The 26,077-nt window shown below is 35.7% G+C and overlaps 1 protein-coding gene across 4 annotated transcripts in view; it reads left to right on the top strand.

Annotated features, from left to right (window-relative positions):
• Window positions 1-26,077, top strand: part of USP48 (ubiquitin specific peptidase 48) — a 69,614-nt gene that overhangs the window by 19,524 nt on the left and 24,013 nt on the right. For 2 of the 4 annotated variants that reach the window (XM_044667841.1, XM_044667839.1), the window contains exons 3-14: window positions 999-1,155; window positions 2,423-2,550; window positions 3,912-4,036; window positions 5,647-5,755; window positions 7,168-7,301; window positions 8,492-8,574; window positions 10,741-10,920; window positions 13,797-13,925; window positions 15,397-15,546; window positions 20,037-20,234; window positions 21,766-21,880; window positions 24,434-24,564. In XM_044667841.1, coding sequence (XP_044523776.1) covers window positions 999-1,155; window positions 2,423-2,550; window positions 3,912-4,036; window positions 5,647-5,755; window positions 7,168-7,301; window positions 8,492-8,574; window positions 10,741-10,920; window positions 13,797-13,925; window positions 15,397-15,546; window positions 20,037-20,234; window positions 21,766-21,880; window positions 24,434-24,564 — 1,639 coding nt within the window. The remainder of the gene's footprint in view (window positions 1-998; window positions 1,156-2,422; window positions 2,551-3,911; window positions 4,037-5,646; window positions 5,756-7,167; window positions 7,302-8,491; window positions 8,575-10,740; window positions 10,921-13,796; window positions 13,926-15,396; window positions 15,547-20,036; window positions 20,235-21,765; window positions 21,881-24,433; window positions 24,565-26,077) is intronic. The other 2 variants (XM_044667840.1, XM_044667843.1) reach the window with 2 other exon arrangements.

The following is a 26,077-nucleotide window of genomic DNA, read 5'->3' as shown; positions in this document are numbered from 1 at the left end:
CTAGAACAGTGATCCCCAAACTTTTTTGGCCTACCATCCCCTTTCCAGAAAAAGTGCTCCCTGGATCTCTGCAGCCCCCACCAGGGGGCATTGGCTCCCACTTTGGGAATCACTGGTCTAGAATAACAAAGAGAATAATGATTGCTTATCTTTATTTGAAATGTCCATATTCAGACTTACTTTTGCACCACCACCAACAAAAGAAACAAAGCTAAAAAAGGTTGATCTGCATTGTTTTCAGATCTTTGTTATTACAAAAGAGAACAGCTATCAGTTTTTTGCTTTATTTGGGCCTTTCCTTTTTTAAGTGACTTCTTTGGGAATATATGCTTATCTGTCAGCTGAGTCTAAGGTTAATGTTTGAACTTATTAGACTCTAGGTAATTCCTTCAAATCTGAAATAACTAAAGATTAAACTGTGACATCAGAAATGAAGTATCCCAAATCTGCCATTGTCTAGTAATAGAATAAATAATCCAGGCAAAAGCATCTTTTTTAAAAATTAAAAATACTTTCTCTTTCCCAACACCCACTTAAAAAAAAAAACCAAACAAAAAATAACCCAACCACTAAAAATCCTTTGCTGCATTGTCAAACAATGAATCCCTATATTGACCAGGAGATGTTTCTCAATCTACATGTGGCCTGAGTCCTCTATTAGGAGCTGGATGGATAGGTTTTCACCACGGGCACTCTGGAATCCTGGTTTGTATTCAGAATTTCCAAAGTCTTTCAAAGGTGTTTATATAATGAATTATTAAAAGATTTTTTAATGTAAAAGTATAAGAAAGAGTGAATATTTTGAAGACACCATACATTTCAGCTTATTAAAAGGTATTAGAGTTTTGGTGTGCCAATTGAATGTCTTTTGATATGAAACTTAATCAGAATTTCAAATTCTTAAAATAATATTGGGTTTGATCAAATTATTGAAGGTTTTTTTTTAAAGGAAGGGAAAACCACTTGCACACTAATGCTTTTTGTTTTTTCATTTGTAGAACTCATTTGTGGGTCTAACAAACCTTGGAGCAACCTGCTATGTGAACACTTTTCTTCAAGTTTGGTTTCTTAACCTGGAGCTTAGGCAGGCTTTGTATTTATGTCCAAGTACCTGTGGTGACCATATGATGGGAGATGGTATACAGGAAGAGAAAGGTTGGTGAAAGGAATATTTGATCATGCTTGTGCTTTTTCTTTATGTCTATACCAAGGCACACATGCACACACCCATCCACATTTGATCTGCAAATGGAGTTCTAACAATTTCAGTCTTTTAAGACTATGCAGAAAAAGATCTTGCTTTTAAGTAGTTCATGCTTTTCCTAGTTTATTGAAATGCATTTTTATACTTGTGATCTGTTTTAATTTGCAATCTATTTAAAAGGAGACTGCCTAGAAATAGGATGTTTTACTTTGTATTATCCTTAGCAATTGCAAGACAGTGGGACTTAGAGCTTGTGTTGGGAGGAATAGTAAACAAAGCGATTTCCTGGTCTTTTTAATGGATAATTTGATGTGAAAAAAATTTAAATTACAGATGCTTGGTTCTTTTGTTTACAAACCATAAGATTTTGTATTTCCTTAAGGCTCTCACAGATACCTTAGCCATAATTAAGAAAGGTCATTACATCTAATTTTGAAATTTGGAAGGGAATTCAGTTTAAAAAAATTATAAGCTAATCAATCTGCTTCTAAACAGATATCTGTGGCATCTATGACAAGTAGCCATCTATACCCACCACTTATTAAAATTAAGACAAACTTCCCGAGGCAACCTCATTTTCCTTATTTATGTATAACTTAAATTTTTCCTCCAAGGAGACATCTGAGCAATGCAAACTCATTCTAAAATAAGATCTATTCTCTTCATAGTTGATTGAATGCTTAGCAAGGACTTTGTTTTGTGCCTGGCATAAACTTTAATTTTTCTTCCATAATCCTTTTGTTTGGTTTATTTGGTATAAACAACTCCAGCCACTGCCATGATTGCACTACATTTCTTCTGAAAGGGGTGCTGGCATAAGGAAACACAAGAAACTCATAAATTATTTCTTTTTCTTTTTCTTTTTTTTAAACCCTTAACTTCTGTATATTGGCTCCAAGACCAAAGAGTGGTAAGGGCTAGGCAATGGGGGTTAAGTGACTTGCCCAGGGTCACACAGATGGGAAGTGTCCGAGGCCAGATTTGAACCTAGGACCTCCCATCTCTAGACCTGGATCTCCATCCCCTCAGCTATCCAGCTGCCCCTCATAAATTATTTTTAAAAAACTTAAGACCACTAATTTGTTTTCTTTAAAATCCATCACATTATAGATAGGGTAAGATAAACAATTATGACTTCCTAATATCTTATAAGAATAATTATTGGTCAGTGCAAAGGAAATTATATTTTTACATATAATAAAACCTTTCTATTTATAGATTATGAACCTCAGACCATTTGTGAACATCTCCAGTACCTATTTGCTTTGCTCCAGAACAGTAACAGAAGGTACATCGATCCATCAGGATTTGTTAAAGCCTTAGGCTTGGACACAGGACAACAACAGGTAATGTTGGCCTTAGGAGGAAATCAAAAGTGTTGTTTATTGGTGCTTAAGTTTAAAAGGACTTTATATATATAGGAGTTTATATAAAAATTCAATCATACTAGATATATTAACTACTTTTATAGTTCTGAATTTTTCCCCATAATGGTTGTATGTATTCACAGTTCTATCAACAGTGCATTATTCACTACTAATAAAAGAGAAACAGCCTTTGACATTTCATTCCATATCCAGCAAGTTGGCAAAGATGACAAAGGCTGTCAGTGTTGGAAGAGTTGTAGCAGATTACTCTTATGTAATTTTTGGGGGTGTTGTGAACCAGAGAGTTAACTTTTTTATTAAATTTAAATTACTTTTGACTTTTGGTCATTACTGGGCTATGCCTCCCTATGAAAAATAGTTAAACCTGAGAAATTGACCTCATTTGATAGCATATTTGAAGAGTCTTCTACCCCACTATTTAAAAGGAAGAAAATGTTTCATCATCTATGCTCTTGGGGCCAGCCTTGGTCATTTATATATAATTGGAACTCTGATATCTTTTGAGTGTTTCATGCTATTGTAATGCATATTGTCTTAGTCTATGAGATCATACAGATTAAAGTGTAATTTTTATGCTTGCCTAAATAAATGTCTATAGGATAGAGCATTTATTTTATCTTTTATTTTGTGTTATACTTTATCTAATTTTAAAGTTTTTTTTCAAAACTTCAGAAGGATAGAGCATTAGCTTTGGAGTGAGTAATACCTGGATTTATATTTCATCCTAAAATTGTTTTCATGGCTATTTGTTTAAGGCCTAAAACAGTTATAGACTAGAGGTGTTCTGTATGAATGGGTGGGTGGGCAAAGTTCTCAGAGCTCTGTTCGCAACCTCCAAGCCAGAAGGACCTGTAGCATTTTTTGCCCAGAGGACTTAAGTTTGAAGTGATGAATTTTTTGCCTCATGAAGTCACTTTTTAAAAAACATTTCCCCCCACTTCTGTGAATGCCATCCGGTGGCTTTGTATGCCAGATGTTCCCAATATCCACTTGGCAAATGCAGGCATACAAGGATTTTAATCTAAGTGTAAAAGGTTATTAGTGCTATTTTAGTCACTTTCTTATTTAGGAGACTTAAATGGGTAGGCCTATGAACATAGTCTATAGAATGTGTATATATAGCTGTTCACAGCAAGCTTCTGGAACCAATCACATTCATAAGTATTTATATGCTGGCTTTAAATTTTATCTACAATTCATTGTTCTCACATTCAGAATATATGTAGCTACATAGTGATTTAATTTCTTGTTATATGTATTCAAGTTAAGGAGGGCCAGATTTGATTTTTCTTTCTATTTCTTTAAACAAAATATCTTAGGATGCCCAAGAGTTTTCAAAGCTATTTATGTCTTTATTGGAGGATACTTTGTCTAAGCAGAAGAACCCAGATGTACGGAACATTGTCCAACAGCAGTTTTGTGGGGAATATGCATATGTCACTGTGTAAGTTTCATGGATCATTTTGATATTTCAGATACATGAGAGATTTTTTTTCTGGTTGTTGATCTTTTTTTGGGAGGACTCTTTGTGGAACTGAGAAATCTTCATCTTTAAGCACCCGAGTTTTAAATTTAACAATTAAGAATCCTACCTAAACTATAATGTCAAGGTGTACAAAGCAATAAAAAGAACCTCTGAATCTAATTTGATTTGTAGGGACAGCCCCTGAATTTTTGAGTCCTTGGCTAATGAATGAATTGTGCATTTGGATAATCATTTCAATCACATCCCTTCTAATAAGAGCAGTGCTTCCAGGGAAGCTGTTCCTCACAGAGCTTGATTTTTAGGACTTGATGGTACTATTGCCTCCAGTTCTTGTGGATTGACTTAAAGCAACCTGGTTTATCAGAAAAACTTAGATTTAAACCCCAACTCATACTTTAGCTGTGTGTCCTTAGGCAAGTCACTAAAACTTCTTAACAATGGGCAGTCCTCCAAGACAACTTAATGATAGACAGGTTGGTGGAGGGAATTCTCATGAATGAAATGATAGGATTTGCATGATTTTTAATATTTAATGATAATCCTTTGAACATAGTTGTCATGTAATAGATTTTTTTGTCTGAAAAATGTTCAGCTGAATTTACAGGAACATCAGAAAATATAATCCAATCAAATTGAGGATTGTCATTACTTAGGGCTGAGAAGAGAATAGCCCAATAGTTGTGTGGAGCTACTCCTCACAAATCAATTTTTTGTTGAGGTGTCTATTATAGACACCTTGAGGTGTCTATTTTTTATATTTAAATTAAAATATTTTAGGATTTGATGTGTTTTGGTTTTACATCCTTTTTTATTTCTCAGTATATCTTCCTATGAAGATAGCATTAGTCAGTTTTGTAGAGATAGGTAAAAAGTGAATTAAGTAGAACTAGACCAACACATTGACATATATGCAATATATGCAATTCTCCAAACCTATGAGAGAAGACAGTACATTTTCTATTAATTCCTCTAGCCAGGTTTGCCCATTAAATTTTCAGTGCCCCCATCTACTTTTTATTTCATTGATTCATTTATTTTTTAAGCCCTTACCTTGGGTCTTGGAATCAATACTATGTATTGGTTCCAAGGCAGAAGAGTGGTAAGGGCTAGGCAATGGGGGTCAAGTGACCTGCCCAGGGTCACACATGGGAAGATTTGAACCCAAGACCTCCTGTCTCTAGGCCTGACTCCCAATCCACTGAGCTGCCCCCCCCCCCCCCCGTCATCTACTTTTTAAATGTGTATTTTCACTTATATTTGTCTACATGTATGCAACATTTGTAAAGTATTATGTCCCCTACCCACCGCGGAATTTTATTCCATTTATTTTTTCTTTTAAATTTTGTTCCAAATTTGTTTCTCTTTGGCTCTCTCCTAACCCCACATTGAGAAGGCAAGCAACATAACTATTATATATGTGAAGTCATGCAAAACATTTCCATTATTAACCATTATATAGTGTAAACGGAAATTGGAAGAAATTCTGTGCGTTTGTGTTAAGGATATAGGTGGTCCTTTTAGACTTGTTAGCTATTTCTGTTAATTTTTGTTCTCTTTAATTACTATAGCTGCAACCAGTGTGGCCGTGAATCTAAACTTTTATCAAAATTTTATGAACTGGAGTTAAATATCCAAGGGCACAAGCAGTTAACAGATTGCATCACCGAATTTCTCAAGGTACTAAAACTGATCAAATTATGTAGTCATTTTAAAAGCAAAGCTGACATATGCTATTTCTAGCATTAGATTTATTTTTAATTTGTTATTTATTGGATTTTTTCCTTCAGCAACAGTGTCAAGAAATAGCTTTCTTTTTTAAATGACAGTGACTTGCGTTGTTTGACTTAAATCAATGGTTCCCAAACTTTTTTGGCCTACCATCCCCTTTCCAGAAAAAAATATTACTTAGTGCCCCCTGTCACATACTATCACCACCCCCAAATGCACCTGTAGCCAATCTCACCTCACCCCCCCCCCCCATCTCTGCAGCTCCCATCAGGGGGCGTTGGCTACCACTTGGGGAATCAATGATCTACACAAACATTTTCTCCTTCACTGAATTAAGAATAAACAATCAATAAAACAAAAAAATCAACCGCCTGACTTAATCAAGACTTTACCAACATGGCTGCTCTGAATAGATTTTATAATTGAAAACAGCTTTTTTGCTAAGTTAGGGATTTAGGTTGATATTGGAATATTAACTTCGTTAATGGTAATAAAGGAGATGATTGTGATATATTTCCATGCACTGCTTAGTAATGAAATGTCTTGAATGAAAGAAACAAGGGATTTTAGGTTCAGTGTTTATTACCATAGAGAACAGACTGTTCAGATGAACTGATAAATAACCCTGCAGTTAAATTGCCAACTTAGGTGGTTAGAGGCTATCTAATTTTTATTGAATCGATTTACTTTCCTCTGTTTGCCTTTCTGAAAAGTCAAGAGAACTGAAATAAATTCAAATCCTCTTTCCTTATCCCTGATTTCAATCCTGTTTCATATTGAGTTTGTCTGAAATATAAGGGAGAATTGATTGTGGCAGATTGTCAACTGATGTATTTATATGCCTTAGAAGAAAAACTGCTTCACAATAGCCAAAAGGGCAAAAAGTGTGAAAATGTAATGGAGAAGCAGACTGTTCTTTGACTATTGAAATGAAGGGAATCTGGCTCAGTTATTGGATTTTCTAGTCCCATTTTTGTGTATTTCTACCAGATTTGCTTCTCATTGCTTCATCTTTTTTGAATGGCAGATCTAGAAAGAGCTAAGCTTGAGGTTTTTGCATGCATATTTTTGAAAGTATCTTTAAAAACATTTCCCCCTGAGTTTTGATGTATAGAGTAGCTTTGGAGATGAAACACTTTGAATCTCAGTGCATTCTTATACTACACAGCTTATTGCTGAGCTTTAGTGGTTATCTTTACTCCTGTTTTTCTCAGTTGCATTTGTCAGATAGCTTAAGTGAAAGATATTGTTGGAGAACTAATTCTATTAAGCTTCTGTGTTTGCATTATTTGATTTCACTTGGAATTATCTAACTTTCATCTTCATTATTTTTGTTTGGTAATTTTTTATATTCTGATCAGGAAGAAAAATTAGAAGGAGACAATCGATACTTCTGTGAAAACTGCCAGAGTAAACAGAATGCAACCAGGAAGATACGACTACTCAGTCTTCCTTGTACACTTAATTTACAGCTAATGCGTTTTGTATTTGACAGGTCAGTACCAACACGTGATTTTCTTATATAGATAGGCAGATTTAAAATTGAGACCATTGAGATATAAGGAAATGACTTCTACAATTTCAATGTTTGAATATAATGCAATTTTCAGACTGATACAAGTTTTTAAACATTAGCACCTTGATAAATTATGGTTTTACATCCCAGGATGTAAAAGTCTTTGGACTATCAAATATTGCATGACCTTATTGTCGAATTGTCCACAGTCAGAGGAAGAGACGAGGCATAAGATACCAAAATCCAAAAAGAAGTGTGTTAGGAAGAAAAATGGGAACTTAGCCAAATACTAACACCACCCACACCGGGTAGGGTTCCACTAATGAAATTATGACTATTTTCTTCTCAAACTCAAACCTAATTATACTCTATGTGATTATTTCTTCCTTTCCCTCACATTCGGGACAATAGCATTTGAAAGTTTACTTGTAATTACCTTCTGGACTCCCATCTATCCTATAATGCTGAAATAATAATGCATGTTTTTTACTGGAGCACATTTTGCAATCTTTATCCTAAGGAAATTATACAATTTAATGTTGTTAGTATTTTTGACGTAGTTTAGTGTTGTAATGGCATCATTGGGAGGCAGATTTCAACTCTGTTAGGAGCCATATCTGAGGGTGAGAATGGTCCCCATCAAATAGTTCCTCATTAGTGGAGATGTATAAAGGGACCTTGGATTGCCACTCCTTGGGTGAATTTGGAGGGAGGATTTCTCCTTAGGGTACATTGGGATATGTTAGGTGAGCTCTGCTTCTAACCCAGAGATTTGTCTAGTGCTTTTTTTTTTTTGTTTTGTTTTTGTTTTTGGTTTTGGTTTTTTGTTTGTTTGGGGGCAGGGGTTAAGCCTCTTATCTTCTGTCTTAGACTCAATACTGTGTATTGGTTCCAAGGCAGAAGACTGGTAAGGACTAGGCAGTGGGGTTTAAGTGACTTGCCCAGGATCACCCAGCTCTAGGAAGTGTCAGATTTGAACCTAGGATCTTAGGTCTCTAGGCCTGGCTCTCAATATCGACTAAGCTATCCAGCTGCCCCTACTTCTTGTTTTTAAGAGAACTTGACAAATGAAATTGGAATTGACTCGGTGTAGGAAAATATTAAAGGGCAGTGTGCATTGTTTCTCATGTAAAGTTAAGTAAAACTGTTATTGATTTCTTTGTGAATAGACAAACTGGACATAAGAAAAAGCTGAATACCTACATTGGCTTCTCAGAACTTTTGGATATGGAACCTTACATGGAGCATAAAGGTAATTTTCATATTCACTCTGTTCTGTTAATTAGAATGATGAGAATTTTCTCTCAATCTTTCTGTAAGCACTGTAGATTTTTCCAGGCAAACACCCCAAAGCCTAAAATTATAGTGGATTTTGGAGAACAGAAATTTTGGAGAGAAATTATGTTATAATTATAAAGTTATAAAACTGTATATCCTTAGACCATCAATTTGTTTATACACATTTATCTGTTTGCAAGATGATGCCTTTTATGGTACCGGGAGGAGAGGGAGAGGCTGAGTAAGATACCTGGAAATAAATGAAAACTTTTAGGAAAAAAAGATGCAGTAGATAGTTGATTAAGAGTAGAGTTGGCCATTAGAGATAAGATGATGGTCTCAACTTGAACACGGATTAGTGCCCTTGAAATTGTAGGACAAGTGCCAATTTTATGTTTTTTGAGGGAGTTTCCCTCATAAATCTGGATGTGTATCCATTAGATTTTTGTAGCCTTATTATAATGGGGATTTCTCCAGATATTTAATTCCATCAGCACCTTCACTCTTTTAATAGCATTAGCTTTTTAATTTTATAGGAAAGGAAACAGTAAAAAACAACAACTTTTTGGACCAATATTTTAACTTAATGCTTCTGACTTTAGGATCTTTTCATCATACTTTTTACTACATAGCAAAGTGGAACTATATATACACGATAAAAAGTTTTATAACTACTTTGGACTTTTGTAAAAGACAAGGGACAGCTGAGTAGCATAGTGGCTAGAGTGACAGGCTTGGAGTCAGTAGGACTCTAGTTCAAATTTTGCCTCAAACTTTTCTTTATTTTCATAAACTCTTACCTTCCATCTTAGAATAAATATTGTGACTTGGTTCCAAGGCAGAAGAGTGGTATGGTTTAGGCAAACAGAGTTAGTTAAGTGACTTGCCCAGGTCATAGAGCTAGGAGACATGTTCCAGCTCTGTCCCTGTGCAAGTCACTTAACCCTGATACCCTATCCCTTCCTCCCTCTGCCTTGGAATTGATACTAAGCAAAAAAAAAAAAAAAAAAAAAAAAAAAAAAGAATGCCAAGAGAGAGATAGGTCCACTCTTTTTGACAGATCAGGTTCTATATTGAAAAGGATTGATGATTTCCTTTTGATTATATTTTTATCAATGGAATTTCTGTGTCAAAGAGCGATCATTTCCACTCTAGTATTTAGTTTTTTGTTTGTGTGGGTGGAACTGTAAACTAAGGTTTTATGGATTAGGTGAATTTTGATACAGTGCTTTGTTAAAACTTCCACAGAATTTCTTAACATCAATGTCTTAGTGTAAAGAAAAGTTAGAAATTCAGCCTTTTGATATCTTCCTACTTAATAGGCAGAATTGATCAATGTAACCTATTTAATTTTAATATTTATGATATTGATGTAATATAGTTAATATTTGTTTAGTTTTGTGTAGGGCCCTCTTTGGAAGGCATAGATTTTACAAGTTTTGGGTAAAAAAAGGCCTTAAGTATTCGCCCTGAAAGTTACTCTGATCCACATTTTGTGCTTCAGTTTCATCTTCCTAGCTAACAGTTATGAGGAAAGTGCTGCATAAAATTTTAAAACCAAGGCCAGGACTGTGACTTTTTAATATCCCAAAACCTCCAAAAGAAAGTCCATCTCATTTCGATCTATTTTGGGGGGTAGGAGTTTACATACTGAGAACAAAAGTATTTACTTAGCCAGCTAGCCAGCTTCCGCTGAGTGGAACATGGCAGATTTGATGTCTGTGTAACCATTCTCATCCACGTGCCCATAGTTTTTACTTTGCACATAGCATTTTCATGTGAGATATTCTCCCTACTCTATAAATTCACATATATTGTATTTTTAAGAAACCCAATTTCCATTTTATTTCAAATTATTTTAGTGTTTTTCTCTGCTCTAGCAATCCTTTTTTTACTGTATTTATTGCATTGATTGGTAGCCTTAAGTATCATTAATCTTCAAAAGTATCCCTTTTATAGCTTAGTTAAATTGAGTTGTCTCATCTTAAATCTGAAAATTTTATAGCATTTTTAGAGAATTGTCAGTTTCCGGTGTATATAAAGAAACATTCCTTATTATCCCAGGATTGAAATTACAAATGCAAGAATGGGTACAATGAAGCAAAGTTGTTGTCACAATATATTTTCTGTTTATTTTTAGAAGGTATCTACGTTTATGAACTCAGTGCTGTTCTCATACACCGAGGAGTAAGTGCATATTCTGGTCACTACATTGCTCATGTGAAGGACCCTCAGACTGGAGAATGGTATAAGTTCAACGATGAAGACATAGAAAAGATGGAGGGAAAGAAATTACAACTAGGGATTGAGGAAGATCTAGGTAAAACCTTTAAGTTGTGAGTGCTCTTTTACAATACACCTTTTTTCCACTGAAATGTTCATAATCAGTACTAACCAAGGTAGCATTGAGAGTTAGATTGTGTAACCAAGTATAATTAGTACTATTTATCCTTAAAATTTGAATGTGGTAAGGACATAAATGTGGAGGACTTGAAGTTAATATTCACTGACTTGGACCTATAACCTAAGAATTTGTACAAAAAATACGAGTTGAGCTATGTTTCCTTCTCTATCTATTACGAGGCTCAGCATGAAGACCTTGAGAGCAAATTAGTGTCCTCTGCTACTGGGCTGGGACAGACCTTTGCTCTAACTTGCGTGGAGCCCATTGGCTGCTTTTTGTAAACTCCACTGAGGCCCTCTTCACACAGTTTGATGGCAGTTTAGACATTTCCAACAAGTGGATGACCTAACTTGCAAATAAATGGGAGTTGACAATTTTGGGCTTGTAATTTAGGAAAGATTTAAAAAAAAAAAAGAAATTGACTAATCTTTTCAGCTTTCTGCGTACTTTTCATCTTCCCACATTGCATGCACTGATAATTTCTCTTGAGTGATCAGCAAGCAGACAGTGCTGGGGTGAAAAGAAAGTAAAACCACTGCCTTTACCCCAAACATTTTTCCTTCTCCTTCCTAGAACACCATCTCTTGTAACAAACATTTTAAAAGGGAAAATCAACATGCAGTGTATCAGCCTGTGGATTTTCCAGCCACTCCACATTTCTTCTTTATCACTTTGCAGTATCCAATAAAAAAGTAAGCATTATACAAAATGAAGATCCATTAGAAACTTTCCTAGTGGATCCAGTCTTCATTATTTTCTGAAAAGAGTTCTAGTATAGCTATGTCAATAAATTGAAGGAAAAAAAAAAGCCTTAAAAATTGAGCCCCCTTTGATCTAGAGATTCCACATCATTTACTTGGCTTTACTGGGGTGGTTTCTCTCCCCCCCCCCCCCCCTTAATATGCATTTTGTGTGGGGTTTTTTGCTTTTATTTTACTTCACCCTATTAGTTTGTATATATTTATGATTCTCTGTAGTCACCATATTTGTCATTTATTGTAGTAATATGACATTTGTGTGCCACAATTTTTTAAGATTTTGGCATCTACTTTGTCTACTGTTCTTTTGCTACCACAGAAAATGATACCATAAACATTATGGTCTATACACACATATTTTTAAAATTCAGTACACAGAATCAGTACTCTGTATTGCCTCCAAGGCAGAAGAACCCTAAGGTTAGAGCAATGGGGTTTTAGTTACTTGCTCAAGGTCACACAGGAAGTTTCTGAGGCCAGATTTAAACCTAGGGCCTCCTATCTCTAAGTCTGCCTCTCAATCCACTAAGCTAACCCTGCCTGCCATACTTTAATTCTTGTGGCCTTCACATACAAACCTACTAGAATAGTTCCACTAGAACAGTTAAAGGATATGGGCATTTAGGCGCTTTATCAGCATAATTTCCAGTTATTTTATAAGATAGCTAGCTTCCCATGACTCCTCCAACACAGAAGATTATTTTGTCATCTTTTTAAGTTTGCTTGCATGATGTGAGGTTTTTCTCACTGATTTGGAGCATTCATATATGGTCTTTAATGGTTTTTTGAGAACTCTTCCTATCTTAGAATGTTTATGTGTTGAAAAATGTGGAAGGTTTTTGGTGTTTTTCAGTCTACATAAACCCTTTTTGTGTAGAAATGTATATGTGCATACACCAGATGAATGGATCTGTTAGTGATTTCTCATTAAAAAATCAGAAAAATTTGATGCAAAGCTTATTTCTCTTCCATTTTCTGTGTGTAAAATAGTCAGTTTCATGTAAATAGTTATGTATTTTGTCTTTTTTGATTGCTTACATCCAATGTCTGGAATTTACCCATAGACAGTGAAAAGTGTGATCTTTTCCAAACATTTCCCTTTTTGCATTCTTTCTTATGTGTCAGTGAAGTCTACTAGTTTTCTGATTTTTCATTTCTTACCTCAATATCTCTGCCGACAATGGCTTGAAATGTGTTCACTCCCTTCTTAATTTCAAATCTTATATTCCCTTATTTTCCTTAAGCCCCTGTTCAGGTCTAGCTACCACCTATCGGAATCCTTTCTTACTTTCGTACCTTTGATTTGCCATTGCTTTCTCTCTCAAATAAATTTGTATATGTATTTACGTAGTTACAATAGAAGGAAAGCTTTTGAGAATAGAGACTGTTTTGGGGCCCTGGTATTAATAAGCCTTGCACCAAACACGGTGCATATAGTAGATAGGTTCTTAATTGTTTGCTAACTGAAATTATCCTTTTTGAATGAAAAAGTGAAGTGTCTTGTAAATTTAGAAGAGCTCAATGGGTATTTTCCCTGTTTTCTTTAAAATTAATTTTATTGGGCGGCTGGGTAGCTCAGTGAATTGAGAGCCAGGCCTAGAGATGGGAGGTCCTAGGTTCAAATCTGGCCTCAGACACTTCCTAGCTGGGTGACTCTGGGCAAATCACTTGACCCCCATTGCCTACCCTGACCACTCTTCTGCCTTGGAACCCCAGGACACAGTATTAACTCCAAGACAGAAGGTAAGGGTTTAAAAAAACATAAAATTAATTTTAGACTTGTTTTTTACAAAATTTTCTGTTTTAGCCTCCTTTGATTGGCTTAGTTTCAGGTCAGTAATAAATTAAATCTTTTAAAATTGTTTTGCATGTATAATCAACATCTATATTCTTTACCTCAATTGTATTGTAACCATGCTGGATTGTTACTTAGACCATTGCTTATAAATTATATTCCCATTAGTGCCTCACCCTTTCTCCAAAGTATAGATGTTTCTATTTAATCTTGTTGTCCTTGTTTTTTATTTACCTTAGCAGAGCCTTCCAAGTCACAGACTCGTAAGCCTAAATGTGGGAAAGGAACTCACTGCTCTAGAAATGCATACATGTTGGTGTATAGATTACAGACTCAAGAGAAATCTTCTCTGACGGTTCAAGTACCAGGTAAGCAAGTAGTATGACATTCAGAAGGGGAGGCTTCAGAATGTTATTCTCAAAGAGAATTGAAGTAACAGTTTGCTTCCATGTGTGGTCAGTATCAGCGAGGTGAAGTCTCAAGAATCCTAGAAGTTGCAGGACCATCTGGTTTTGAGTTCTGCTACCTTGTCCCTCTGAACCTCATCGACGCTATGTCTTGATAATGGTCATGGGGGTATTGTGATGAGAGGACTTGATAAACTTAAGTCTTACCAAAATGAGAATTAAAACATACCCATCAGCCTAAGAAGAATGAAGAGCTCTTATGAAAAGCTTATTTCAGTGAAGTATCATGGCAAAGATACTTGGAAATGAGCTGGCAAGACTGAATTGAAGTCATCCATGGGCACCTTCTGATCTTGATTTTTAATATTTTATGTTCCCCTTTAACAAAGAGACACACATAACATAGAGTAGTCAGTGTTACTGGCTTCCATAGAGACATCTGGATGGCATAGTAGATAATGCTATGCCTGAATTCAAATTTCTGCTGAGACACTATGAGAACTGACCCTCAGCCTTTCTTTCTGTAAAAGGGAATGATAATAGCACTTGTATCTAAATCATTTTGTAGACCTTAAGTCCTGTACGCTACTTACTATTATCATCATCATCTTAACAGAATTGTTAATAGATGATCTTTGAAGTCCCAGTTGTACATTTCAAGGTGTGAAATAAATTTTCATCATTGTTATATATTATATATTCAGCGCCTTGAATAATACTTTTTCCTTCCCAAGTGTGAAAGGTTCACATTCAAAGATGTATTTTCATTGGAACAAATGTAACTTCACCAAAGTGTAATTCCCCCTCTTTCCCCCTCTTAGATTGGTGTGTTGAACTTAATATGTACTTATATTGATGAAATTATTGACCTAGTATGAATTTACCTTTAAGGACGGGATGAAGAAAAAAGTGAAAATATCTGTCCTTCTAGATAATAGGAAGGTGTTTACTAAGGTGAGATGTTCTACCACATCCCTTTGAGAAAGACAGTCTATTAGCCACTTCATGGGTCTTTGTGGCTGCAAAATATACAGCTTGTCGGACAATAGAGGATCATACTCTTGTTGCTCTTGTTTTTCTTCCTTCATGTGGTTGGGGGTGAGGGGAATCCTGTAAGAGGGGGTGAGTCAGCAAGTAGTTGCAGGTGCTGCTTATGTAGTTGTTGCTGATAAAGGAAGTTTGACCTCTTTGTGCATGTACGTATCCCACCTAGCATCTGTTCCTAGTTCTAGATATCTTGATTAAGAGAGAAGACACAGAGTAGGAAGATTTGGCCAAGTATAGCCCAGTTGTTACAAGGCAGTAAAATAATGATATGGGTAGGTAATCTCTTGTTGAAACATTTTCAATGCCTTTTTAGTAAGAAGAGTTTTTTTACTGGAAGTAGTCTTGGTATGTGGTAAATCATAATTTTGCCTTTTCTTTTGAATAGCTTTTCTACAAGAGCTGGTAGACCGTGATAACTCCAAGTTTGAGGAGTGGTGTGTTGAAATGGCCGAAATGCGTAAACAAAGTGTGGACAAAGGCAAAGCCAAACACGAAGAGGTGAAGGAACTCTACCAAAGGTTACCTGCTGGAGCTGGTCTGTAAGATCTTCTGGTAGTGCCCTGTAGTCATTCATTGCTGAGTGTTAAGATGAGAACTGCTGTCTTATAGATGTTGCCCTTTATCACAGTCTGCCTAAGTGTATAATCGCAACCTATCTGGAGTCAGATTTAGGCCAGCACACTAAAACTTTAGTCATGTAGATATTTTTTCTTCCACTAAATGACATTAACCTTTTAAAAAAGACATCCCCAGATGTCATTTTTGATATCTGTAAAAAATTCAGAATTGAGATGGGGATTCATAGGTGAGTGGTCTGGAATGCATACTTTATGCATTAGAACATGGTGAAATGTTTTTACACCAAGAGGAGGAAATTCTTCATTTAAACAGTGTATAGATTTAGCATATTAGATTAAATCCACAGAGGTTTTCGAAAACATATTAATGCATACTCGAGGACAGTGAATATTTCAATTTTGCTTTAGATCTTCAGTTTTCCCAGGTGTATACACAGTCGTGATCCTAGTGTTACCTAGCTTAGCTACAGATGAGCTTCTAGAGGAGAAGAGAAACAGCTCTGTGCATCCTGTTCTCATGCTGCTTCTGCCTAAGTGTTATTAGGCATCCTGGTAATAGCATTTTCTCTGAATGCCTACAGAGATTTCAAAAAAGCAATTCTGGCGAGATGAGTCCATGTTAGATAAGGAAACTAAGGCTTGATAGTTAAAGTATTTGCCTGTGATCTTCCAATAGCAATTCTGGGTTCAAGTCCAGGTCTTGTGATTGTCAGGTTCAAGGCTCTTTCTATGTTACTGTAATCTTTTTTTCAGATGATGCATATTTATTCCATTCAGAGTAGGAGAATGCTGGATTTGGAGTTTGGAGGACTTGTGTTCTATTGCTGACTCTTCTCTTTTGCTTCCTTGGAAACTCTGGGGCAAAGTGTGCAAAATTTTCTTTTTTGTAAAAATGTGCCTTAGTGAAATCAAACTGACAACTATGATCTGACCTTTGACCCCTTTTAATATCTTGTGTATATGAAATAACTTTTTCAGCCAATAAAATTGTGTTTTAATCTGTACTTTAGTTGGGAAGAGTCAGTGTTCTCAAATATTCCAGTTTCAGTTTTGTCCATTAAATTGCATTAATGGCAAGCAACATAACTTTGGACATAAGTCATTTTTATTTCTCAATCTTTTAGAGACCCATTAGTGAATCTCTTGATTCACTCATGAGAAACTGTGTATATTAAATGAATTATGTGCTTTTCTTGAGTTTCATTTTCAATTCACAGAAATGTATTGCATAGACATTCTTAGCAGATAAGCATAGCACAATGGAACCAAGTTAATGAGCTATTTATATCATTTTAGATGCCTCACTAGGTAGAAAAAAATTGAGGAAAAACCCTCTAAACAGGCTCTTTTGGTAAAAATCTTCCTCCATCACATGGAGAATCCCTCCTGAATTGTATCTTGGAAATAATTAACCACGTGTTTTAAAAATTTTAAGTTTAGTTCAGCAATCAAATTGTCTAATAGTATCCTTAGACCTGATTCTTGCCTATGTATCTCAGGTATTTTTTTAAGTCCTGCCAGTCCCCAACTTGACCCTTGAACACTAATGTATATCTTTGACCCTAGCATCCTTTTAGACTGAATGGTTACTAAAGAAACTAATTTTATTTTTGAAAAATAACCAGTTTGTGTTAAATAATTGCATAAAGCAGAGATAACTTTAAACCAAAATGTATCTGCTACTGTGTCTTGCAAAAACCTCACCCATTTTGTTTTTTTCTCCTAACATAAATATTGAGCCTTATTCAAGTTTCTATTCAAGTTTTCTATTGTTTTGTGCTTTTTACTCTACCTATGAAAAATTGTTAACTACTGAGTTACACACCCATGGGAATTTTGGCTGGGGTCCCTGAGAACTGCATATAGTGTCAAATACCTTCTCAGAACCTGTTTCTCTGTCAGCCATTCCTTTTGGGCATTTCTCATTTTGTGTGTATGTGTGTGTTTGTGAGATCCGGGAAGGACTTAACACCTCAGGATTTAACCTTTGGGCTAATTTATGGGAAGAAAAAACCCTTAGATTAAGTTTGAAAGGGGGAAAAGTAGCACTATATCTTCTAGATAAAAGCCATAACCTAGTGTTGTTCATTTTTTAAGTACACCAGTTCCTAAGATTTCTGCTAAGTCTCATAACCTGCAGAAACAATGGGTTGAAGCTACAAATCAAATGAAAATGAATAGTGCTCCGTTCCTTCTACTCTTCTTTTGTTTGTCTCATCTCCAAGAGTTCCTACTGTGTTCATAATATAATACAATTAACCACAAAACTATTTTCTTGTTTTTGTTGTTAAACCTAAACCAGAAAGGTAGTCTATGCTTGCAAACCAAAAATGCAAAGTAATTTTATGATTGGGGCACATAATTGGATCACCTGCCTAAAACTGCTATTATAGATCTTTGGAAGGATTCTGTTTCCATTCCGTTAGATTTTGGAAACCACCAAAGATTGCCAAGAAATCTGATGACTATGTGGGAATTTTTCCCAAGATCATAGAGATTTGGAGGAAATCCATAATCTCCTGGTGCTGTGCAGTATCTATACCTTTTCTTCAGATATTACATAACTTAAGGTTTCCTTTTCTTCATCCCTCCTTCCCTCCTCAAATGTGCGGAAATGTTTGGTGGTTCTAAAGGAATTTTTAGGCCCCTGTTTTCTCTCTTTTGTTTGATATAGTATGGCCCTCTTCTGAAACATACATGGGGAGAGGTGAGAACAACTTCTAATGCCTCAGGTGGACATTTTGTAGACTCCTTATTAAATAAATCCTTTTCACACCTGTCTTGGTCTTGCACCCTACAATTGGTATAAGCTGGGTAATAATAAGTACCTAAAGTAATAGGTTTTTGTACCTAATTTATACAGACCATGCTGTTTTTTAAAAAGACCAGTCATACTAATGATACCAATGTTGCATCTTGAGAGGTCTCCTTTTTATATATTTTGTGGAATGTATAAATATTAACTTTTCTATATCTCTTTTCTTCCAAAAAGCTCAAAATGCTTCCCATATCTTATCTCTTATACTCAGCAGCATCCCTGTGAGGTAGGTAGTGGGCAGGTATTATTATCTTCATTTTACAAATATCCCGGAGCACCTCGAGTTTAAGTGACTTGCTCATCAGGGTCATGGCTTGGCTGGGGGAATGCCTTGTCTATTCTAGAAGCTCCCCTGTGCAGTGCTCTTACCTTAGCTCTTACCATTCTTTTAATAGGTTTTAGGAAATGGGGTTCCCCCAGGAACAGAATACTTTATACTTTATATGCTCAAAATTAGTATGTTACCTGTTCAATTAACAGTGCATCTTGAAATCCTAAATTTTGTTTTTGGAAACAAAATTTGTGGATGTGCTATATTATAACTAAAATTTAAATGGGAAGATTTTTTTTTAAAATGGGAAGTGTTTTTTTTTAAATAGAAGTGATTGTGCCAACCAAATGAAGACCAAATCAGAACAGAGTTCTGTTCTCAGTATGTGTCCCTTCATGTAAAACTCAGTCCCATTCACACCATACATACATACACACACGTATATATATCATGCTAGGACTTCATATAGGATTTCCTATAAGTATTTATTATACTTGGATTTCTCAGTCTTTTAAGTTCTATATGTAAAAAACTGGATGTATGCCTTCCTTAAAATAATGAACCAGTCATTTAAATTTTATAATTTTTCATTTTTAGTTCCTTAGAAATGAACCTTTAATTTTTGCTTCATGAATTGTTTTCATCCTGTAATAGAAATTCTGCAGCTTCTTGATTCATGTCCTTGTTTTTGATAGATTGGCCAGTGCTTTAAAATTTCATTAGCTTAATGAAAAATAAATTAGTGAAGTCCAATTTGCTATTTGTTGGCCACTTGAGTTATTGTAGGAAAAAAGTATACCCTTGGTTCACTTTACCCGAAATTGGTTTCTCATGCGGTTCAATGGGGAAGGTAAAGATCCTATTGGGTAAATGAAAAGTGGGCAGAAAAGATAACTGGTTGCCTAAATTCTAAATTCAATTGCAAAGCCTTCCCAAATTCTTGATGGGTGGCATCTCTACTATAAAATGGATACTTTAATTCACGTTCTTAGACTGTTCAGTAAATGGGGCTTAGCGTTGGGCAAGTTAGCATGGTTTTATGATTGGAGCACTCTATTGACCTAAAATTGGAGTTCTGATCTGAGCTCTCTTTTGGCAATAAGCAAGACACTTCTCTCTGATGGTGTATCTTCTATGCAATGGGGTTAATAATACCAGCCCATCTCCTCGGGTGCTGCGAGGATTTTGTTCTAACGTGCATTAAGCTCTCTGAATTAAAGTTGAGGAGATCTAATGTCACAGAAGAACTGTTGTCCAGCTCTAATGGGAACTTTGTCATTTGAAAGTTTATCTGAATGCTGTACATGTTATGGGAGTAGTAAAATACATAGGCTGTTTCTTGTGTCCTTTTCCCTCAGAGCCATATGAATTTGTCTCACTTGAATGGCTGCAGAAGTGGTTAGACGAATCAACCCCTACAAAGCCCATTGATAACCATGCCTGTCTGTGCGCCCATGACAAGCTGCATCCTGACAAAATATCAATCATGAAGAGAATCTCTGAATATGCAGCTGACATTTTCTACAGTCGCTATGGAGGGGGACCCCGGCTTAATGGTAATCTGATAGTGTATGGTCTCCGTCAGAAAGGGTGTGGGGGACAGTAAAGCCGTACTAATTCAGCCTCTGCCTCGTTTTTTCATTTGTGATTGTTAGAATTGATGTGGGGCCGTCTGAAATTTTCCATTGCACCATCTATGAGAAAAGAGGTTGCCAAGCAAATTACTGATAGAAGATTAGGGTGGAGAAGAGGAAAGAGGAGTTTAATCCATGTAAGAAGACAGTTATTTTTAAGGACTTAGAGCACAGTAACTGTCTATATGCAGATGTTGCTATTTATAAACATGGGTTTGTTAGGAGTTTTTTTCCCCTCATCTGCTTGTATAGTCATCCTGGTTTTTATTGGGAAGAATATTGGTAGTTTCTCATGATAGCTACTGGAGATAGCATTCTTGAAAACAGAAAAACTGAATTTCTCCATCACTGTCATTCAGACCTGGCTTTCATTTCTAATTAAGATTATCTTCAGTTCTGGAACTTTTATTGCATTTCAAAGGGTCATAGACATTCTCCACAGTTTTCTGTCTGTTTTAATTTGGGGATCTATTTTGAACTGCAGATATCCTGGATTTTGTACTCTTATTTTCATTTGAAACAGCCAGTCTAAATTTTAATGGTTGTATATATTATATAGCTCCATTATTTATTTTCCTTCCTGAGGTCATTCTCTTTGTATTGAAGATTGTTAGCAAAGGACCCATTAGTTAGTTTGAAATAACTTTAAAAAAACCAACATAAAATACTGTCATATTTCTCATATCTGTGATTTAAATAGTGCTTAACCTTTCATCATTGGTGATGATCTCAACTCCTACTAGACTGGTAGAAAACCTTCCTCAATTATTTGGTTCTTTATAATCCCATATTTTTTCCTCCCATGACCAACTATTTGGTGGTGACCTTCTATACACTTTTTAACAGGGCTTCTATAAAAGTCTTTTGGTAAGACTCTACATTTCTGTCTTATGGTATGAACCTCCATGCACATCGCACACATCTTGTGATAACCTTTATGGCATGATGAAGCATGTGATTGTAGGTATATTTTCGAACAAAATAGACATTTTTGGATATCATATGTTCATGACTGACATAAATTCTTCTTGATTCTAGGTCTTGATTCTAGGTCTTGTTTGTTTGTTTTTCCTTTACAGCCAGAGCTAGGAATTGCTTCACCAGGCCATTCTCCTCTCCTTCCCTCCTCATTAAAATGAAAAGCACATTCAGTGTGTTTAAAGTACATCAACTAAAATGCAAAGGATTACAAAGGAACCAATTACATTAAAATGAAGAAACCTCTTCCCCCTCCCCCAACACTCACTCTCACACTCTCTCTCTCTCTCTCTCTCTCTCTCTCTCTCTCTCTCTCTCACACACACACACACACACACTCACTCACACACACAAATTTAGGTTTATAGACACCTTGAAATTTATCCTGAGGGCTAAGAATTCTTGCATTGTACTAGTAAACTAGTAGGGAACATTTGTTTTTGACTTTTTGTCGTTGTTGTTTTTGGACCTATAGTTAAAGCCCTTTGCAAAGATTGTGTGGTAGAACGCTGTCGAGTGTTGCGATTGAAGAACCAACTAAATGAAGACTACAAGATTGTTACAAATTTGCTGAAAGCTAATGTGAAAGGGTAGGTAATTGTTAATTTTTCCAAAACAACATGTTAAGAATAGCATCTCTTTTCTGGCTTAATTCGTAGGTATTCCAGAATGTGTGTGGAATGGGTCATTTTTATAAAGTAAATTTCTGAATTTAGGGAGTGAACAGGGATTTTTAAGTGCCAATTTTGGGAACTCTTATTTAAGATTATGAAGTGGTGATCTGACATGTTTGATCTCTTAGGTTTAAAACTATGGTAAGTTAAAAAAATTAAAAGTCATGACTTAATAAAATTTGTTAAATAGGTGATACCAACTTTAGAAATTACCTGAACCATATTAACATGTAAAATACAGTAGTTAGAACAAAAGACAAGTAGTGCCTATATTATGCATTAGAATTTTGTGTTCATCTGACCAATATATTAAGCTCCTGTAAGATTAAGAATTAATATCTAAATACCGCAAGTATTTATAAAATATAAGTTTATTAATAACGACAACTTGAAGTAATGGAAGAAAAGCCAAAAGCAAAAACCTGAATAAAGCCAGCTTTCCCAGCTGTGCACATGCAAAAAGATCCGAGAGATGGAGCTACACCAAACAATCATGTAAGGATGCTAGAGGAATTCTGGGGTACCTAGTCCCGGGTTAGAACATTCTAACTACACTCTCCTGTTGTGTAGATGGGAAATTGGCATTGTGAATTACATTGAGTGGGGGAGAGAAGGTTTCTGTTTAAACCATTCTAATTGGAATTGATGCAAGACTAATCACAGAATCTCTGTGAAAGATATTTCCCAGGCCACCTGTTATCATCTATAATTTTTTGGTAAGGGTCAGTCATTCAGTAATATTGGGAGAAAACAAGTAGCATAACCCTTCTTTAAGCATACATCGTTCTAGAATATTCAGTAAAAATGGAGGAGGCTATTTTGTTGCAGTCTCCATGACACCATTTGAATCACCCTTTGGTACTTATATTTGGTGTCTTTCCCCCCTTTTTCTTGGATTTTGGAGAACACTTAAGGAATACTACTACCGCAGGGTTGTCATGAAGTAGCAAGAGAAACACTAGAAACCTAGTTTTTTGTAAATATTACAGCCTTAAGGGAATCACTGTTGCTGTAAGCAGGTATTCTGAGAAATTCTCCCAGGATAGGGCCTTTCTGTATGGGAAGAATCAAGTCTATGCTTTTTCCCAGCTCTGTGGTTGGAGAAATAGATAATATTTCTGACATTAACTGCCTCCCTCATAACTTTCTGTAATACATGCATGAAGCACATTCCAATCCAAAAGAAACTTCTCCTTTAACGGGAGCTGGGAAGATAGAGCATGAATACAAGAAACTCAATTCACCCTAGAAGCTAAGCTAGAGGAGGAAAACATCTTTTGCCTTCAAAGGTGCTTTGAGAAATTTCACTTCCTCTCTTTGTCCTTCCTAAGTGTGTGCACTTAAGATGGATTAATATCAGTAGTTGAAGGCCAGGTTGGAAAGAGAACATGTATAAGAACAGCTAGTATGTACCAGCCTCTGAGGTAGATGGTGTTATTATATACCCCTTTTTTACAGTTCATGAATCTGATTTAGACAAAAGTTCTAAGTTACTTCTCCTGGGTCACACAGCTAATTAAGTGTGTGAGATTGGATTTGAACTCCAGGCACAGTGCCTTAAATACTGAATCTCTAGTTTCTGGGTGTTTAAAATACATCTCCTTATGGTTTTTAAAATTTTGTTAGTTCTCTCACTTTGTGAACTATTTCTTTTCTGTAGAGCAGTGATTTCCAAAGTGGTCACCACTGCCCCCTGGTGGGTGCTGCAGCTATCCAGGGGAGCGGTGATGGCCACAGGTACATTTATCTTTCCTATAAATTGCTATTAAAATGAAAAGAAATTGATTTCTAGGGGGCTAAGTAATATTTTTTCTGGAAAGGGTGCGGTAGGCCAAAACCACTGGGTAGAGGAAGAAAATGATTCTTAGAAATTTAGCTAATAAAATTTGAAACTTGTCATTAGACCAGGAGTCAACATGGTTAACATCTGAAACAATTTGGAAAATGAAGGAGGAACTAAAGGAAGTCACTGAGATTGCAGAAGATAAAAAATTCATAGAGTGGTGATGATGCAGATTACACCACAGCAGGCAGTGGTGTAAAGAAGGAAAATTCCACATTGAAGAATCTTTTCCTGATTGTTGATTGGGAGGGGGCAGCTGTGTAGCTCAGTGGGTTGAGAGCCAGGCCTAGAGATGGGAGGCCCTAGTTTCAAATCTGGCCTTAGACACTTCCCAATTGTGTGACCCTGGGCAAATCACTTGACTCCCATTCCCTACTCTTACCACTCTTCTGCCTTGGAGCCAATATTGATAGATGGAAGATAAGGGTTAAAAAAAAAGTGAGGAAGATGGGAATGGGGTTAGAAAAAATTAGTGAACTGGGATAGGAATGAAGTTTTTTGTTTTTTCATTGTTTTCGTCTATGCAGTAAGACTGGTGAAAGGAGAATAAGGAGCCAGTCTCTTAACTAGCTTTATTGCACATCTTATACATTAATTTGTTTACTATCTCCTTTTGTTTCACCCAGTACTGAAGGCTTTTGGGTAGGAAAATCTTCCTTGAGAAGTTGGCGACAACTAGCCATGGAGCAATTAGATGAGCAAGATATTGATACAGACCAAAGTAATGGGAAAATGAATGGTGATACCTTAAATAAAGGTAATATGATTCTCAAATTGCATTCGCTACTTTGTTACATAGTATATAGGGGATATTTCAAATCAAAGATTAACTTTTCTATTTTCTAACATTTTCATTAAGAATAAAACAAAACTCAAGAAAATGCCCTTTAAGAACTCTTAAAATATGTCACAAACTTCATGTTGATTTCTATATGTGACAATTTTATTCATGCACATGGGTTATTTATAATACATCTAATAAATCTAGGGATCGCTTCACTGAGAAAAAGTATCCTCAGTTATTTGTCTCTTTTAGCAGTGAATACAGACCGTTGTATTAAGAAGAGTGCTACAAAAGTAGTTCCTTCAAAAAAAGCTAATGGCTTTTGGTATATTATTATCCTCCCTTCCATAAATGCAAGTGCTCAGTAAGCATCACTAAAACAGCTAATGAGTATCATTGCAAGCGATAAGACATGAAAGCTGGAGAAATCCTCTTGTCTCCCAAAGTTCCTTGTTATTGATCACCATCCTCTTGTCTCCTGAATTTTATAGCCTAAGGGTCATCCTTAATTCTTCACTCTTTCCTTTCTTGTCAAATCTATATAGCCTGTTGGTATGTCTGTCTTATCATTCTACTCTAGTCTCTTCTTTACTCCTTTACTAGACCAATAAAATTGGTCTAACCCTAACACCTTACCACCCACCCCTATCACCTGGTCCATTGCTGTTTGTAAATTCTACATTTCTCCAGTGAGTCTCTGACCCTGCACATTTTCACTGCATTTCTCCCTCTTCATTTGTCTCTGACTCCTGGCAGAGTTTCAGCTAAAGTCTCATTTTCTACAAGAAGCCCTTCTTGTTCCTCCTTACTGTTACTATTTTCTTCTGTTCATTATCTCCAGTTTAACTTTGTAGATGTCTTATGTGTATCTGGGTGATTGCATGACCCTCATCCCATCTCCCCAAACTAGACTGTGAGCACCTTTAGAGCAGGTCTGATCAGTTTTTTTATTTTTATTTTTTATTTTTTATTTTTTGTGGCCCTGCCTTTGGTAAATGTCTGGCACATGGTAGGCACTAATAAATACTTGTTGACTTAATTATATTCTTAGTTCCACAGACATATCAATACACTTGATTAAACTAATGTGATTTTTGTTAATGTTTCAACCCAAAAATAAGATGACAAGTATGAGTAAAATACTTATTAATCTGAAATGATGAAAAAATACCATAGTTGTCTATAATTCATTTGAAAACTCAATGTTCCCATGATTTGATGTTTTTTTTTTTTTTTTTTTTTTTTGGACAGGGAGACTATTCTAAATCTTTTCTCTTTATATGGTTCTGATTATGTTTTGTGGAGATGATTCACAGAATTAGAATTACTAATTTGCCAGTGATAAAATGTTTGTATTTAGAGATTTTGAAGGTTTTTCCATGTTAGGTTTATTCAGGGTTATTCAGGATTACTTGGCAAGTGTGAAATGTTCCCTCCATTTTGAATTTTCCTGACATTGTCAAATTCTCTCCCCCCCCCCCCCCCC

This window comes from Gracilinanus agilis, chromosome 3, assembly GCF_016433145.1.
Source record: "Gracilinanus agilis isolate LMUSP501 chromosome 3, AgileGrace, whole genome shotgun sequence".
NCBI lineage: Eukaryota > Metazoa > Chordata > Mammalia > Didelphimorphia > Didelphidae > Gracilinanus > Gracilinanus agilis.
Note: the sequence above shows the minus strand (reverse complement) of the source record. Positions and strands in the feature narration are given on the sequence as shown.